Source organism: Ovis aries, chromosome 5 (genome assembly GCF_016772045.2).
Source record: "Ovis aries strain OAR_USU_Benz2616 breed Rambouillet chromosome 5, ARS-UI_Ramb_v3.0, whole genome shotgun sequence".
Lineage (NCBI taxonomy): Eukaryota > Metazoa > Chordata > Mammalia > Artiodactyla > Bovidae > Ovis > Ovis aries.
This window is the reverse complement of record NC_056058.1, coordinates 17,380,724-17,398,696: the sequence shown is the minus strand read 5'-3', so window position 1 is coordinate 17,398,696 and position 17,973 is coordinate 17,380,724. Positions and strand designations below refer to the sequence as shown.

Genomic DNA, 17,973 nt, shown 5'->3' with positions numbered 1-17,973 from the left:
TTAACAAGACTGTACTGTTACACTTGAGTTTTTTTTCCCCCATTTAGTCTTTTTTTATAAAGTCTTTTTAAAATTTGTTACAATATTGCTTTTGTTATTCATATTTTGGTTTTTTGGCTGAGAGGCATGTGGGATCTTAGCTGCCCACCAGGGATGGAACTTGCTCCCACTGCATTGGAAGGCAAAGTCTTAACCACTGGACCACCAGGGATGTCCCTGTACTGTATACTTGAAAGATGCTAAGCATATATCTTAAATGTTCTTACTACACACACACACACACACACACACACACACACAAAGTTACTATGTGACGTAATGGATGTGTCAACCTTACTGTGATAATCATCTTAAAGCATATAAAATATATCAAATCATCAAGATACTCACTGGAAACCTACACAATGTTATATGTCAAATATATTTCAATCAAGCTGAAAAAACAGACACACAGGTTCATAAGGAGCTGCTAAGGTACTGCAGATGGTGATTGCAGCCATGAAATTAAAAGATGCTTGCTCCTTGGAAGGAAAGTTATGACCAATCTAGATAGCATATTCAAAAGCAGAGATATTACATTGCCAACAAAAGTCCGTCTAGTCAAGGCTGTGGTTTTTCCAGTAGTCATGTATGGATGTGAGAGTTGGACTGTGAAGAAGGCTGAGCACCAAAGAATTGATGCTTTTGAACTGTGGTGTTGGAGAAGACTCTTGAGAGTCCCTTGGACTGCAAGAAGATCCAACCAGTCCATTCTAAAGGAGATCAGTCCTGGGATTTCTTTGGAAGGAATGATACTAAAGCTGAAACTCCAGTACTTTGGCCACCTCATGCGAAGAGTTGAATCATTGGAAAAGACTCTGATGCTGGGAGGGATGGGGGCAGGAGGAGACGTGGACGACAGAGGATGAGATGGCTGGATGGCATCACTGACTCGATGGACATGAGTCTGAGTGAACTCCGGGAGTTGGTGATGGACAGGGAAGCCTGGCGTGCTGCAGTTCATGGTGTTGCAAAGAGTTGGACACGACTGAGCAATTGAACTGAACTGAAGATAGTGTCTTGGTGTTGTGTGTTTCTTTGTTTAAATCAGTCTTCCCATGAAAAGGGAGGATGGTGGGGGTCAGGGTATGTCTGTCCTGTTTATGACTCTATCCCCAGAGCCCAGCATACAATAGGTGCTTAATCGACTCAGGCTGGAAGGAAGAGCTGTGAATTGTAGCAGTGTAATGCTAAAGCAATTTCTTAAAATGAAATCAGATCATGTCCCCTGTTTAAAAGTCTCTGATGGCTTCCTGCCCCACTTAAAATTCAGAAGGCTGGAGGGAGGGGGGAGTGGGGAGGGAGGGTTTAATGGGGACAGAGTTTCAATTTGGGAAGATGGATAAATCCTGGAGATGGATGGTTGACTGAACAATGTGAACGTGCTTAATGCCGCTGAACAGAACACTTAAAAATGGCTTAAGTGGCAAATGTGATTGTATGTGTTATTTACCACAGTTTAAAAAAATTTAGGGACTTCCTTGGTGGTCCAGTGGCTAAGACCCCTTCTTCCAATGCAGGTGCATGGATTCAATCCCTGGTTAGGGAACTAAGATCCCACATGCTTCCTGTGCAGCCAAATAATAATAACAAAATTTTTAAAAGGGAGCTAACATTAAAAAATAATTGCACTCTTCACTAGCAAGGCCCTGCCTGCCTGAGGCCCTGTGCTCCTCACCCTTCTCACCTCCAGCTGCTCCCCTTTTATCCAGGCTGCTGCACCCACACGAATTGCCTCCACCCTCTTCCAAGCTTGTTCCTACCACAGGGCCTTTGCACTGGCTGTTGCCTCTGCCAGGAACACTCTCTCTGCACATCTCATAGGTGCTCCTTCTAGCCCATCACATCTCAGATCCTCCAGAAGCCCCGCCCCCCAGCACATTATCTGATTTTTCCTTTATTACCTGCAACCCTGGTCAGTGGCTCAGTCATATCTGACTCTTTGCGACCCCATGGTCTGTCACCTGCCAGGCTCCTCTGTCCATGGGATTCTCCAGGCAAGAACATTAGAGTGGGCTGTCATGCCCTCTTCCAGGGGATCTTCCCCACCCAGGGATTGAACCCACGACTCTTGCATTACAGATGGATTCTTTACCCATTGGGAAGCCCCTTCCTTCATTACACCTATCACTAATTTAAATCAAACCCTAATTCGTGTGTGTGTGTGTGTGTGTGTTTTGTGTGTGTGGTGTGTGTGTGTGTTCGGTCTCCCCCACTAGGTTGTGAACTCCATGAGGACAGGGGTCTTGGTTTCCACAGTGTCCAGCACACAGTTCAGTTCAGTTCAGTTCAGTTCAGTCGCTCAGTCGTGTCCGACTCTTTGCAACCCCATGAATCGCAGCACGCCAGGCTTCCCTGTCCATCACCAACTCCCGGAGTTCACTCAGACTCGCGTCCATCGAGTCAGTGATGCCATCCAGCCATCTCATCCTCGGTCGTCCCCTTCTCCTCCTGCCCCCAATCCCTCCCAGCATCAAAGTCTTTTCCAATGAGTCAACTCTTCGCATCAGGTGGCCAAAGTACTGGAGCTTCAGCTTTAGCATCATTCCTTCCAGAGAAATCCCAGGGTTGATCGCCTTCAGAATGGACTGGTTGGATCTTCTTGCAGTCCAAGGGACTCTCAATAGTCTTCTCCAACACCACAGTTCAAAAGCATCAATTCTTCAGCACTCAGCCTTCTTCACAGTCCAACTCTCACATCCATACATGACTACTGGAAAAACCATAGCCTTGACTAGATGGACCTTAGTCGGCAAGGTAATATCTCTGCTTTTGAATATGCTATCTAGATTGGTCATAACTTTTCTTCCAAGGAGTAAGCGTCTTTTAATTTCATGGCTGCAATCACCATCTGCAGTGATTTTGGAGCCCCCAAAAATAAAGTCTGACACTGTTTCCACTGTTTCTCCATCTATTTCCCATGGAGTGATGGGACTGGATGCCATGATCTTCATTTTCTGAATGTTGAGCTTTACAGCAGGTGCATAATTAATATTTGCTGAAGGATTAGTCAGAAACTGGCGCCTGTACAGATGGAGACCGGGAACCTGCAAACTCTCTACATTCCCATACCCACCTCACCAGAATTCTGTCTGTGGCTGTGACCCAGCCATGAGTCTCCGGATGCTCCTATCTGGTCCCCACCCCCACCCCCCCAACCAGGAGACAGAGCAGACCCAGAGCCTTGAGGGCCGGTGGTTGTAAACAGTTTTATTGATGGGGGCAGGTGGGGGAGGCAAACTCCAGAGAGGGTCCAGGACTCAGCTGGCCACTCAGCTGGCATGCATGGTCAGCTGGAGGTCAAGGGGGAGGTCACAGAGGACGGGTGGCATGGGACCCTCTGACCACCCTGGGGCTGTATTTACAGGGGGGCCCTCCCGCCTTAGCCGTCCCCCAGACCGCCCGAGCCCTTAGACAGCTGCCACTGTGACATCTGGACAGGCCTCCCGAGCCCCCGCCTAAAACCCCTGCCGCATCTCCCCTCGAACTCCTAACCGGCACCTCGGAGGCCCCCGGCCCTCTGGAAGCCCCGGCGTTGGCTCAGCCAACGCCCAGGCCGCTGCGACCTCCGCGCTCACACATAGACACGCACACTGCGCGTGGCCGTCGCCACACACACGCAGCAGCAGCCTGCAGGCACACACGCACGCCTCCCTCCCCTGCCTGGCCCCTTGCACACGGACACGGCATGCACACACACACACACACCCACACACGCCAGGGGCCGGGTGGAGGAGGGCGGCTTTGGGTGGTTGGGTGGGACAGGGGGAGCTTGGGTCTGCAGGTGCGCTCCCCGCCCCATTCCCACCGCCTCCAAGCGCCACCCCCCGCCCCTCGGCCGCCACCCCGAGAACGGAGTTGTGCAATTGGTTTAGAAAACTGCAAAAGAAACGCAAATTGGAAAACAAACCAAAATCCACGCGCAGAAGGTCAACCTCAAATCCATAGCACATTCCGCCCGCCCCGTCTGCCCGCCGCAGACCGCCTCAGTGTCCTGCGGCTCTGGGGGCGCGTTGGGGTAGGGGGGGAGGCCGAGCCCCTTGTGCTTCCCTGCGGCGGAGGGGAGCCCCCGCCCCCCCGCGCGGCCGGGCTGGGGGTCTGAGCACCCACTTGGGAGCTGGCCCCGGGCTCTCGCTCCTGGTTCCCGTGGCTGGCACCGCCGAGGCGCGGGGCCGCGGCCTAGGGCACGGGGGGCGCAGTCCTGTCGGGGCCCCCGTAGGAGAGCAGGTGGGCCAAGTCCGTGACCGGCCGGGCGTGGCGGCCGCGGGGCCGGGCCTCGCCGCTGTTGATCGTGTGCGTGCGGCGCAGCGCAGCGGCCGGCGGGGCGTGCGCGCCTGGTCTCCGGAGACTGCCTGTGGGCGGCGGGCTCCAGGGCCGCGGGAAGCCGTCGGTGGACGAGCTGTGGTCCGAGGGTCCCGTGGGCGCCGACACCACCCGCCGGCGGTCCGGGCTGGCGTGGGGGGTAAGCGGGAAGTCGCCGTGGGAGGCGCGGCCCGGGCGCGCGGTGAAGAGGCGGGCGTCTGGGGCCGCCGGCTCGCCCGGCGCGGGGGGCGGCTCAGGGGCGCGGCCAGGGGCCAGCAGCAGGAGCGAGGACGAGGCGGAGGCCGTGAGCAGCGCGGGACCGTGTTCCCAGGCGCGGGGGCCCAGGGTGTGCGGGTGCGGGGTGGGCAAGCGCTTCTGGGGCAGCGGCGTCTGCTCGGGCGTGGGCAGCAGCCCGGAGTCCAGGTCGTGGGGGCCGCCCTGCAGCAGCGTGGCCTTGGTCCAGCCGTTCTGCATCAGGGGCGCCAGCAGAGCCTCCGGGGGACCCCCGGGCCCGCCGCCGCCGCCCCCGGCCCGGCCTCCGGGGCCGCCCGCGCGGCGCTCGCCCAGGCGGCTGACGCTCAGCACGGCCTCGCCGCCCCCGTGTGCCAGGATGGCCTCCTTGTCCTTGCGGCGGGCCAGCTCGCGCCGCTCGCGGAGCCCCACGTACCAGCCCACGCTGAAGCCGGACACCACGGCGCCCACCACGAAGGCCGCCACCGATGACGTCACCAGCAGGTTCACCGACACCAGCCCAGCGCGCTCCTCCGAGAGGCTGGCGCGCAGGAGTCCTGGCGGGGAGCGCGGCGTGAGAAGGGCTGCCCGGACCGTCCCCTGCATACCTCCCGCGACCTCCAGCCGGTCTGTCCACCTCTCTGCTCAGGGGCGTCTCTCTGACCCTTTCAAAGCCCATTTGCCCATCCGTCTGTCCCCTGGCATCTGTGTTCCTAAAATCTGTCTGTCCATCTGCCTGTCTCTTGGCCTCTCTCTGCCCTCCCTCCCGTCCCCGTCTGTCTGTCCTTTTCCCACTACCCTATCTGGAACTGGGGCCCCTTCCCAAGCCCTGAGGGACGTCAGTGTATCCCACCCATTCGGGTGTGAGAACCCTGGAGGATCAGTACTTAGAGTCCCCAGGCCTCCTCCCCTCTCCCCTCTTACCTGTACAGTCCCCTAAGCCTGCAGTGCTGGCCCCAGACACGTCCTGCTCAAAGGTGGCTCTGATGGGCGGGGGTGGGGGGGGGCAGAGAGGCACGGTCAGTGGAAACCCCTGGCACAGAGCTGTGGTTGGTGGGGGTGGGGGACTCCCGATCATCAGGTGACTCAGTCACCCTCCCCCCACCTCCCACTTCCCCAGTACCTGGTGCCGGGGCTCAGGAAGACACAGGAGCCATCGGGGGCCCACCCGCAGTAGGGGTCCTGACTACCAACGCAGTTCCTAGGGCAGACAAGGGACCCAGCAGGCAGATCAACCAGGGTTTCTGCAGAGGCACCTCTTACCGTCAGCTCCAGGAGTTCCCAGGACACATCTGAGCAGTAGGGGCTATTCCTTCTCCATTTTACAGATGAGAGAACTGAGGCTCAGGAACGTTTACTTTTGTCCAAAGGACAGAGCCAGGATTGGAGCCCAGGTTTTGGATCTGTGCTATGGCATCACTACTACTATGATGGTGGGCACAGGGCCAGGGTGCTCCATGCGGAGGGCTCACTCTGAGTCCACGAGTGTGCCAGTATTTTGCAAACATCTGTTCCCTGGGCCCCAGCTTCTGCTTCTCTAAGAAATGTCTGTCAGATCCCATCCTGCTCTGCCCACAGATCTCTGGGGCTCCCACCTCACTCTGGGGGTGGGGGAAGGAACCCAAGTTCTCCTGAGGCTCACAGACCCTGCCCAACCTGCCCCGTCTTCTCCCTCCCCTTCATTCACGCTGCTCCAGCCACAGAGGCCTTCTCACTGTTCCACCAACACACCCAGCATTCCTGCCCCAGGACCTTTGCACGTGCTCTGCCCTCTGTCCATCGTTCAGAGTCAGAATGCTGTTGGAGCCTGCACTTGAACTTGACTCTCCCCTTCTTTCCATGCCCACCTCCCTTCACTTCCCTTGCCCACAGCTGGCCGGGGGCAGGGGGCACTCACTTCATGCATCCTGAGTATTGCTGGCAGCGCGCCACGGGCACTCGGACCACACAGCGGGGGAAGGCTGCCAGCAGGCCGCCTGAGGCCGCATCCAGCTCCAGGCTCAGCAGCCGGTGCCCTGTCTCGCCACCTCCAGACCATCCACACCTGGGGGTGAGCAGACTGGTAAGACTCAAGGGGAACGCCCTGTCTCCCTGCCCGCTGGCCCTGCCTCTTGACCTCTGCCAGCCTCACCTGTCAGGCCGATAGGTCTCAAATTCCTCCAGGAAGACACTGGGCCCTGTGGTACCTGAGGCACTGGCGTTGGGCCAGACAAGGAACTTGAGGACCGTGCCTGCCTCAGACCCCAGGAAGACAACGGTCTGGTTGCCCCAGGGGCCGGCGCCCACGTCCACAGCCACTTGGGTCAGCTGGTGCCTGGGGCCAGGGTGGAGCAGAAGTCAGGCTGCCGCCCAGCCCCCATGGCCCCTTGTGTGCACTCGGAGACATCACCCACGCTGCGCAAGGTGGGCGTGGGCGTGGCTCCAAGGGTGCACATCACAGAGGGAAACAGACGCCCAAAGCCAGCTCCTCCCTGGGCTCTCCTGCCTTCATCTCCCCATCTGCCTCCCTCTCTGTGTCTCCCTCCATCTCTGTCTTCCCCTCGTGTCATGTCAAAAGTGGCCCCTATGCTCCCTTCTCGCCCACCACCCTGGCCTGGGCTCTTTTCCCCACCCAGGCCTGGCCACCAGGACCCCAGCCAAGTGTAGGAACTGACCGCATCAGAGTTCGAACAATCCAGGGTGCGTGGCCCAGGGAGGGCACGGCCTCGTCCATCAGAGGGTGAGTCTTGACAAAGTTGAGGATCTCGTCCGGGAAGGCGCTCGAGGCATTGTACTGCATGCCAGGAGCTGCGCAGCACCCGGGCCTGGGTGGGGGTGAAGGGGTGGTCAGGGCAGACCTAGAGGCCCCCCACTCAGGGACTCTGATTCACTAGGGTGCCCCTGCTCCAAGGGCCTCAGTTTTCTCCACCTGCATAATGGCTACAGCTGACCTCTGTGCTGTGCTGTGCTTAGTTGCTCACTCGTGTCCAACTCTTTGCGACCCCATAGACTTTAGCCCACCAAGCTCCTGTCCATGGGGATTCTCCAGGAAGGAATACTGGAGTGGGTTACCATGCCCTCCTCCAGGGGATCTTCCCATCCGGGGATCAAACCCAGGTCTCCTGCATTGCAGGTGGATTCTTTACCATCTGAGCCACCAGGGAAGCCCAAGAATACTGGAGTGGGTAGCGTATCCTATCTCCAGGGGATCTTCCCGACCCAGGAATTGAACCAGGGTCTCCTGCATTGCAGGCAGATTCTTTACCAGCTGAGCTACCAGGGAAGCCCACAGCTGACCTCAGCAACAGCCAAACAACAGCCTGGGAGTCCCAGCCCTCAGTTCAGGGTCAGGATCCTACCCGGGTACCCACTGCAGGATGGAGGGGCCTCTCACCGGGGCCGTGGCACCTGATCCTCTGGCACGGGTGTCCAGATGGACTCAGGGGACTTCTGCTCACGGAAGCGGCCCTCAAACACGGCAGCCACCTGTGTCATGTCAAAGGCGCAGACAGCCGAGCCGGGGATGCTGTAGGTGGAGGCAGATGAAAGGAAGTGGTGAGCCTGGCGGGGTGGGGAACTGCCCTGGGCAAGCGTGTGGAGGAGTGTTTGTCCTCTGGAGCAGTCAGACCTTCACTTCCCTGGGCCAGAGTTGCTGCCCACCCGTCCAATCCAGTCATTCCACCATCTAAGCAGTTCTCAGACTGGATCACAGCTCAGTTCCTCCATGGCCACCCATGTCCAGGTGCCCCTGTCACTTGCCTGGATGTCCAGTTTCCCAGATGCCACTCTTGCTCCCTTTCAACCCATTCCCGAGAGAGTTTTCCAGAAATGCAAGTCTGACTTGTTCCTCTTCTGCTCCTTACCCTGCCATGGCCCCCTAGGGCCCTCAGGATAAAATTCAGGCTCCTCCCCACAGCCTGCCACCTCCCTGCTTCATATCCTCCACTTTCCTTCTTGCTCCCACCGCTCTAGCCTCCTCCCTATGGTGTAAACATTTCAAGCTCATTGGAGCCTCAGGGCCTTTGCACATGCTGTTCCTTGGCACACTCTTCCCTTTCTCTCCATCTCATACCCGTTGATGCCTCTTCTAGGACACCCTGCCTGACCCTTCCTCCAAAGGCAGAAAATAAAGATGTGCCTGCATCTGCCAAGTTTTGGCCAGAGGGCCTTGGAGGGTCAGTGTCTGGCTTGGTCCCCCTCCTGGCCTGGGACAGAGGCCTCCTGGGAGCCCTGTTTTACCCAGCACAGGACCCCTGGGAATATGTGATGAGTGAGCGTGAGAACTCTCCCCCTGCACCCACTGACCTGTTGCTGGGCGTGGAGAAAACAGCAAGGACCACGGGCCGGCCCCCCAGGCTGACCACGCCCGTGACAGCCTGCAGCACGTTGAAGTAGAAGTGAGAGTCCCCCGGCACAGAGCAGTTGAGCCGCGCCTTCAGGAAGGAAGTCCACTGCTTCTCCAGCACGCGAGGAGAGCCGCCCATGTCATTCTTGCAGACCCGGGCCACACGCGACACCACCACCTGAAACGTCAGCGGGAAGACAGGGGCCTGAGCCCCATGTTCTGCCAGGCCCACCTGCAGGCTGCAATGCCCACCACCCAGGATGGGATGGAGGAGGCTAGTCCTGGCTGGCTGTGAGTCCCTGGCCAGTCACCCTAGCCCCCTGGGCACCAGATTCCCTGGCAGAAATGTGAGGATGGTGATGACCACAGCCACCAAGACAACTGTAATCATCATTGCCTCCACTGATGGATCCCTCACTAGGTGCCAGGCACTTGATCTTCATCCTGTCTCACGCTCCTCCCGAAGCTCTACAGAGGAGGGCCTATGATCCCCGAGGTACAGAGGGGAAACTGAGGCACAGAGAAAGGGAAGTAACTGAAGCCCAAGGCCACACTAGCAGTAAGTGGCAGTCTGTGCACTTAACTGTCTGCATGGATTGAGAGATGGGATGGATGGATAGGTGGTGCAATGGAGGTGAACGGATGGATGGATGAATGGATGGATAGATGGGTGAATCTGAAGGGACAGTGATAGATAAAGAAGATAATGAAGAAGGAGATAATTGGTGGATGAATGGGTGTGTGGATGGATAGATGGATGGATGGATGGGTGGACAGATGAATGAGTATGTGGATGGATGGATAGGCAGATGAAGGAGATAATGATAGATCATTATCATGGTATATCCATGGGTGGATAGAAGCTTGAATGGAATGGATGAGCAGGTTATGAGGAGAAGCTGGAGGCTAGATAACTGGATATATAGAGGGGTGGGCAGGTGAATGGAGAGATGGATGGCAGATGGATGAGTTGATCAGTAGGAGGACAGATCAACGGATGGCTGGTATATGAATGAATGGACAGGTAGATGGATGAATGGATGAAGAAGCCAACGAGTGGGAGGTGGATGGATGGGTTTAGAGGTGCACAGAAGGTGAGGGATGGATGGATGGATGCATGGAGAATGGTTGAGGCAGGGGTGGGCAGATGGATAGATGGATAAATGGTTTGATGGAAGTGTGGGTGGGCTGAAGTTGGGTAAATGAGAGGGTGGCTGAGTGGGCAGACCTATGGGCTGTGGTTGATGAGTGGATAAATGGATGGTAGATGGGTGGATGGACAGACAAACAATAGCAGGACTGGGACTGGAACCACGGGTGTATCAGACTTCAGACCTGGGACCCTCACCCAGGGCTACTCCAGAAATGTATTCAGGTCTCAGGGGCCTGGTCCTGCCTAGAGTGGAGGGCCCTGAGGGCCAGAGGGCTGCTCTCACCCTGGGTGGAGTTTCATGGACCCAACCTCTGCTCTCTACTTCCGATGACTGGAGCCTCTCAGCTATATGCCCTACTGCAAGGGCCTCTCTAGGAGGGGAAATAGGACCTTACCTTCTCCAGGTAGTTAAACTCCATCGCAATCTCCCGGAAAAAGAAATAGATGTGGCTGCCCCACTCCACCGCGTGGACAAAGTATGGCTCTGTAGGAGAGAGGGGTCAAAACCCATTTCGTGATGGGAGAAAGGGAGTTTCTGGAGCTGGGAACACAATAGCCTGGGTAACTGCTTTTACAGTGAAGGGGTGGGGGGAGAACATCAGCTGATTACCCAGGCAAAATAAAAGACACACAAAGTTTGTGATTTGTGTGTGGGGGGCGGTGGGGGGAGAGTGGGTGTCAAAATCCTAAAATCATTGTGTCTACTTTCCGCAAACAGCAACGTCTACTATTTTGTCCTCCTCCTGTGTTGAGCTGAGCTCCTGCTGAACCCCTAGTACTGTTCCATTTCAGGCTGCTAAGCCACTCATTTCCAGCAAGTTCTACCTTATACCCAAGTTAAATCTCTCCTCTGACTAGATCGTCAAAGAGGCCAGTAGGTTCTAAAGAGGAGATGGGAGTTCCCTGCCTGTCTCCTCTGGGACTTTATTTTGGTGGGGAATTTGACAAATGTGAGCCCTGCCAGGCCTGTCCCTATCGCCCCACCTTTGAACCACTTGGAGTCATGTTTCACCGTGCGCAGAGTGGGCCGGTCCCCGAGACTGCGGTAGATGACGGCATCGATGGCGAGGAAGTCAGTAACGGTGGCTGTGAAGAGCATCCCTTCTGGGTGGGTGTGAATCAGGGGGAGGCAGGTAAAAGATTAGACTGTAGACCTCAGGGGTTGGGGGGGTCAAAACCTGATCTTCAAGAGTGAGCCCTGGTACTTCCCTGGTGGTCCAGTGGCTAAGACTCCATGCTCTCAAAGCAGGGGAGCCAGGTTCAATCCTGAACAAGAAACTAGATCCCACACGCAACAACTAAGAGTTCACAGGCCGCAACTAAGACCGATGCAGCCAAATAAATAAATAAAATATCTAAGAAAAAAAGAGACTGAGCCCGGAGCTTAAGTGAGCTTAAGTCCTAGGCTGAGCCCCAACCCTGCTGGGACCCTGGCTTCAGCTGATCCTCAATTCCCCAGCTGATCCCCGACCTCGGCTGAGTCCTTCCTGCCTTAAGAGTCTGTCTGTTTCATGGCTGGAGAGATGGTCTCCCAACCACCTTCTAAATGACCAAACTCCAAGAATGGAAAATTCCACGCCTTGCTCAGGGCTGAGGCCCCTTCAAATGGTCAGGGATGGGGGCACTCACCGGAGAAGAGGGCAACGTTGGCGTGTTTGGGGTCGTATGGGCAGCGGGCCATGCCGCTGATGTTGTCCCCAAGGGGCTGCAGTGTGTCCATCTGCGGGGGTGGGGGTGGGGAAATAGGGTCTGAGTGACAGCTCCTGGCTGTACCTAGCAGCCCCTGGCTCCCCCAGCGACGCCCTCCAAGGGGAATCCTGGTGCCACCTTGGATGCTGTGTGACTTTGTCAGTCACTTAACCTTTCTGGGGCTGTTTTGTTGTTGTTTAGTGCCTTAGTCGTGTCCGACTCTTCTGTGACCTCACCAAGCTCCTGTGTCCATGAGATTTCCCAGGCAAGAATACTGGAGTGGGTTGCCATTTCCTTCTCCAGGGGATCTTCCAGGGATGGAACCCGCACCTCCTGCGTTGGCAGGTGGATTTTTAACAGCTGAACCAGCAGGGAAATCCAGGGCTCAATTTACTGATCAGAAATGGGGTCTAGGAGTCGATCCTAGTCAATCTTAAGTAGCCTCAGCCTGTAGAGGCCGCCTTTGGAAGCCTCTTACGGAATTCTGGGTGATGAGGGGGGAGGACAGTTCATCCAGTAAGGCTTCCTGTAGGAGGTGATGTGGCTTGGGGATACGGCACGACCAACAGAGGGCCCATGAGCAAAGGGTTGCCGATGTTAAACCTGGGCGGGCAGGGCTTCGAAGGGCGGTGACTCACGCTGTAGTTGGCACACACGGGGTTGAAGGCATTGGAACCACACACGAAGAGAGTGGATTCGTCCCGAAGTAGAAGCACCTTTACAAAATTTCGACACTCGCCCTGGGATGGGGCAGGAAGAGAAAAGCCGAGGTGGGCGTGATCACGGGTGTGGGCGGGGCCAGGACTGTAGGGCACATGGGGCGTGGTGAAGGGCGGGGCCAGGGTAGAGGCGGGGCCCGACTGGGAGGGGTCAGGTTGTGGGCGTGACCAAAGCAGGGGGCTAAACTAGGAGAAGACTGGGGGCGTGGCCATGGCTAAGGGTTGGGCACAGACAAGAAAATAGGGCACTTGAAGGCGTGAGCTATGGCAAGGCCACTAGCAGAGTGGCCACGACTGAGGACCACCTTGAGGGCATGGCTAGGCTCTGGGAGTACCCATGGCAACAGGGGCCTGGCTTGGAATGAAAGCAGAGAAGGATTTGCCCTGTGGGATGGCCAGGACGGATTGGGGCGTTACCATGGCTGATGCGGGCATGGCCAGGGCTCACTTACCTCCTGCTTGCCCTTCATCCGACACACGTTGATGTCGCTGGGGTTGGAGGGCCAGGTCAGCTTCTGGGGACACAGGGGGTTGGTGAGGGGAGCGGGGTCCGTGACGGACCCAGGAACCCTGCTAGGCAGACCTGAATCCACTGTGCTCCCCAGCGCAGTGTCCGGGCTCCCTAGTGGGAGCGCCAACAGCTGCCCCCTCCCCTCCCGCCTGCGCCCCTTCCTCACCCGCTGGTACCGCATTTCAGTTGATGTGGGGGGCTCCAGCTCCACCCGGTATAGGTTGTCCCTAGAGAAGAGGTGTAGTTAGTGAGATCGGGGGCCTCCCCTACACATTCTATCCTCCTGGCAGCAGACGTGGTGTCCAACACATACCCACAGGGGCGTAACAACACCTCTGCCACACGCAGCTCCAACACTGAGCGTGCCTTCAGGCGCCTGAGCATGCCCTTACACGCCTCCTTGTGCCCTAAAATGAACCACGGGTTCTAGCACACCCCACATGCCTTACGATGCCACCTCACACAACCCATAGCCTAGGGACCTACAGCTAACACGATGCACTGTCCAATGACTTTACATCCAATGTCCCCCCCCCACCCAGCACCCCTCGGTCTCACCCTCCAGGCTCTCACTTCTCCTCCACATGCAGCAGAGACTGCCCTGATCAAGGTCACTGGCCATTGTCAAGTCCAGCGGTGACTTCTCTGTTCTCTTCTCCCTTTCCACAGTGTCTCTCCCCACCAGTCCATTTTCCTCCTGGGAACACCACCCTCATTGCGTGCCTGGACCTGGCACTCACCTGCCTTCCCTCCCACCCCTCTGGGCCCTCCTCTTCCCCCGGTGGGCCCACGCCTGGGTCCTCTGGCCTCTCCCTTCCCCTAGCCATACCCCTCTGGGCGGCCTTGTCCACTCTCAGGGTGGAACCGTGTCTCTGTGCAGATGACACTCACAGTCCTGTCTCCAGCCAGGGCCTCCCCTGAGTTCCAGCTTTGGGGCCCGGCTAGCCCTCAAGGTCTCCACAAGGGAGGGCTCACAGGTTTCTCACGCTCGACATGGCCTCGCTGAGCGCGACCATCCCCCAAGCCTGCCCCCACCCTGACCACCCTCTCGGGTCAGGTGCTGTCTCGGCTGAGACAACAGTGTGGGAGGGACCCACATCTCCCCGCTTCGCCTTCCCTCCCAATACCTTCACCTCTGCCTTCAATATGTACGCAGCGTTCATCCACTTCTCACACCCTCTATGGCCACCATTCTCGTTCAGCCCCTGTTACTGGATTGCCCAGGTGTAGGGGCTCCCGCCCTCACCGACACAGGCTGTCTTCCCCGCAGCAGCCACCAGAGAGCCGGTCCACATTCTCCCCCCCAGTCGGCTCTCCTCACAGCAGCCACTAGAGGACACCTGTGAGCACCTGAGTCAGGCCCCGCCCCTCCTCTGCACAGCCCTCTTGGGTCCCATCTCCCTTGGGGTAAAAGCCTGAATCCTCCCTGCAGCCCACAAGGCCCTGCACGACCTGCCCTGTCCTCTCCCTGCCCTCCCCTCCTCTCTCTCTCCCCCTGCTCCAGACATTTGTGCCTCTTCACTGTCCCTTCACCATATGAGACACAGTCCTGCCCCAGGACCTTTGCATGGGCTCCATCCTCTGTTCTGACGTCTCTCTCTCCCTTAGATTTCCTCACAGCTGGCTCCTCATCCTTCAGGTCTCAACTCAAATGTCACCTTCTCAGAGAAGCCCTTGGTGCCACTTCAGCACCCCCTCTAGCACCCAGTGAATTCTGACCAGACAGCTGTGCCCACTTGGTAACACACTATAAGTAGGGTCTGGTCTTCAACCACACCCAGAGTTCAGCACTTGAAATTCCCACTCCAGGGACATGTATTCACATTCCAGCTGAACTACAGGCCCTATCCCACAGACCTCCCTAAAATGCTACCACCTGCTCCCCACACCTCACCCACCGCATTCTCTGCCGGGCAGTTTCTCCTACCTGCCCCCGATGAACAGCGTTCTATTGACCCGTAGAACTCGCTGGATGTTGAGGTCATCAGCGTCTTCTGAGGGGCTCAGGCGTCCTGGCCCACTGCCCACGAACACGGGATAGTGATTCAGGTCTGGGGGAGGGTAGAGGAAGGGTGTGATCCAGGGCCAGGGTGAGTCTAGCCTGGTGAGACCCCGGGAGGGGGGGACTCCCTCCCCATCGCAAGACTCCCCACTCACAGTCCCTCGGGGCCACGCTGAGCGGCGGCGGCTCCTCGGGGAAGAGGCCGTGGGCGCCTCCCAGGAGCAGCAGCAGGAGCAGTAGGGCCGGACGGGAAGGGGGCCCTCGCGGGGTCCGCATGGCGAGGTCAGGGCGACAGGAGGTAACACCTGCGAGCGAGGGGCGGGGCGGTGAGCCGTGTGGCTTGCAGTCCCGATTGCTGCCAGCAGACGGAGCGCGAGTGTCACGGCGTCCGGGACCTTCAAGTCCCGGAAAACTTTCCCACTGGGGTAATAATTTAAAAATAACCACAATCATGGCATTAGCAATAATAATATCAGCACTTACTAATTACCAGAACAACTTTCTGACCATATTTGAAAGCGAAAGTTCAGGAAACGGTTCCTAACAAAAAATTAATCATGAGACTAATTTAAAAATTAAATGATTTTAAGTTAAAAATAAATAATAACATATTTCAAAACATATATGTATTTAAAAATTCAATTTCAAAACATATGTTTAAAGTATTCTTAAAACACAAAAATTTTAAAAGAAAACGCTCAAAAAAAAAAAAAAAACAGAAAAGAAAGAAAAAGAAATTCAAAGGCCCTAGGAATTGTATAAACCACAATCTGGGAACTGCAGAACTTTGGAACTGCAGGATATTCAGTTGGCTGGGGACCTCAGAGGCCGCCGTGAGCCCAACTCCCTTCCGAGTCCAGCCTTTCGGTCCTCTGCTAACATACTTCTGTGACAGGGGCCTCACCACCTTTAGGAGGGGTTGTGGGAGAGGCTGCTTCCTGCTCTAGGTGTATGGAGACCCCTCCCCCACCCGAGTGATGCTCTGGTTGATGGTGTAAACAGAACTCACCCTCTGGAACCCAGCCCTCCACTCCTCTTTCAGAAGGGGCGCCGTCCGGAGCCCCAGGAAGACATCCGAAGCTTTGTCCTCCTGTGAAGTCCCGGGCTAGCTCTGAGCCTCAGTTTCCCCACCTAAGCAGCAGGTACATCTCCCAGCCCTGCCCAGGCCCTGGGGGCATGGGGATTCCGAATCCGTGGAGGTGGACATGAACCACGAACTTTGGCCCTGGAGCGCCTGCCTCCGAGGATTCAGGGCCAAAAAACAGGAAGGCCTTGCGTGAGCCGGCAGTGTTTCCTCTCCGACCCTGAGCTTCCAGGATTTGTGACTCAGCCGACGCCAGGATCCCATGTGCGTGTGGACCTGGCTCTGCTTCCTTCAGTTTCCTGCCCGGGCTCCTCCCCTGCTCCACAACTGCCGGAGTCTCCCAGCGACCCCAGAGTCAGGCCACCAACACTGCCATTCAAGGCCACCAACTCCACGGCCAGACCTCAACTCTCCACTCCACCTGGAAAATCTCCTCCCCACACCTGCGAGGACACCTCAGCCTCTGCGGTGTTCTGTCTGCTCGTGCCTTCTTTTTTTCCCTTTTTTTTTTAAAACATTTTAATATTGTGGTCCAGTGTACACAGGGGCTTCCCTGGTGGCTCAGTGGTAAAGAACCTGCCTGCCAGTGCAGGAGAGGGACAGTTCGATCCCAGGGTCGGGAAGATCCCCTGGAGAAGGAGGTGGCAACCCACTCCAGTATCCTTGCCTGGGGAAGTCCATGGACAGAGGAGCCTGGCGGGCTATAGTCCGTGGGTTCACAAAGAGTCAAATACAACTTGGTGAGCAAACAACACCACCACCAAAATCTATATAACATAAAATTTGCCATCTTAACGATATTTAAGTGGCGTTAAATACATTCACATTGTCGTGCAACCATCCTACGACCCACCTCCAGAATCTTCTCATCTTCCCAAACTGAAACTCTGTCCCCATGAAACAGGCTCACTGTCCCCTCCCTAGCCCCTGGCCCCACCATCTACTTCCTGTCTCTGTGGATCTGACTCTAGGGACCTCCTGTGAATGGAACCAGACAGTATTTGTCCTTCTGTGTCTGGTTTCCCTCATTGAGCATCACATCCTCAGGATACATCCTTGTTGTATCAAGTGTCAGACTATCCTTCCTTTTTAAGGCTGAGTGATATTCCATGGTGAGGATGGACCACATTTTATTTGCGCATTTACCTGTCGATGGACAATGGGGCTGCTTCCACCTTTGGACTGTTGTGAACATCTATGAACACGAGTGTGCAAACATTTCTTTGAAACCCTGCTTTCATTTCTTTTGGGTGTCTATGTAGGAGTGGAATTGCTGGATCGTATGGTGACTCTATGTTTAACTTCTGGAGCAATCGCCAAGCTCTTCTCCACTGTGTCCGCACCATATTCCCACCAGCATCACCCATGTGTTCCAATTTCTCTTGCCAACACTACTTTCTGCTTTTTGATAGTAGCCATCGCAAGAGGTGTAAAGGCAGTGCTCTGGGCCTTTTATCCCATGTTTTATTGGAATTGTGTTTAACTTCAGAAACTTTAAGACAACAGCTTCCACTCACAGGCCATGCAGCACTGTGATGAGTGGCGAAGCTCCAAGGTCATAAGGGTTCAACTCCCAGCTCTGCTCTGCTCTGTACATGCTGTGTGACTTGGACATGGCACTCCACCTCTCCCGGCCTGTTTCCTCATCTGTGAAATGGGCATGGTAATAGCACTGACCTCACAGGCCTGTAGTGGGTGTTAGCACAGAGCCTAGAAATGCTGCAGTTGCTCAGAAAATGCTAATTCTTATTATGATTGTTGTTGCCATTGGTATATTAAACGTATCAGAGGCCAAGCTGAGTGGTTTCCAGGAATTGCTTCATGGTAACCCCAAGGGCTCTAGCAGGGTTGGTATAACATTCAACCCATTTTTGCAGATGGGGGAACTGAGGGGCTGATTTGGTGGTCATGACCCACCA

At 56.1% G+C, this 17,973-nt stretch overlaps 1 protein-coding gene across 3 annotated transcripts in view; it reads right to left on the bottom strand.

Annotated features, from left to right (window-relative positions):
- Positions 1-3,229: 3,229 nt before the first annotated feature.
- The window catches only part of SEMA6B (semaphorin 6B), a 28,731-nt gene continuing 13,987 nt past the window's right edge, over positions 3,230-17,973 (bottom strand). The window contains exons 1-17 of one of the 3 annotated variants that reach the window (XM_027969844.2): positions 15,980-16,233; positions 15,126-15,275; positions 14,896-15,019; positions 13,135-13,195; positions 12,910-12,972; positions 12,377-12,478; positions 11,679-11,769; positions 11,034-11,153; positions 10,445-10,533; positions 8,857-9,074; positions 7,946-8,077; positions 7,227-7,376; positions 6,704-6,886; positions 6,470-6,616; positions 5,696-5,773; positions 5,497-5,555; positions 3,230-5,129 (exon numbers count right to left, since the gene is read on the bottom strand). In XM_027969844.2, coding sequence (XP_027825645.2) covers positions 4,219-5,129; positions 5,497-5,555; positions 5,696-5,773; positions 6,470-6,616; positions 6,704-6,886; positions 7,227-7,376; positions 7,946-8,077; positions 8,857-9,074; positions 10,445-10,533; positions 11,034-11,153; positions 11,679-11,769; positions 12,377-12,478; positions 12,910-12,972; positions 13,135-13,195; positions 14,896-15,019; positions 15,126-15,246 — 2,649 coding nt within the window. In that variant the 5' untranslated portion in view covers positions 15,247-15,275; positions 15,980-16,233 and the 3' untranslated portion in view covers positions 3,230-4,218. Of the gene's footprint in view, positions 5,130-5,496; positions 5,556-5,695; positions 5,774-6,469; positions 6,617-6,703; positions 6,887-7,226; positions 7,377-7,945; positions 8,078-8,856; positions 9,075-10,444; positions 10,534-11,033; positions 11,154-11,678; positions 11,770-12,376; positions 12,479-12,909; positions 12,973-13,134; positions 13,196-14,895; positions 15,020-15,125; positions 15,276-15,979; positions 16,234-17,973 lie in introns of those variants that run through there. The other 2 variants (XM_060416310.1, XM_042250125.2) reach the window with 2 other exon arrangements.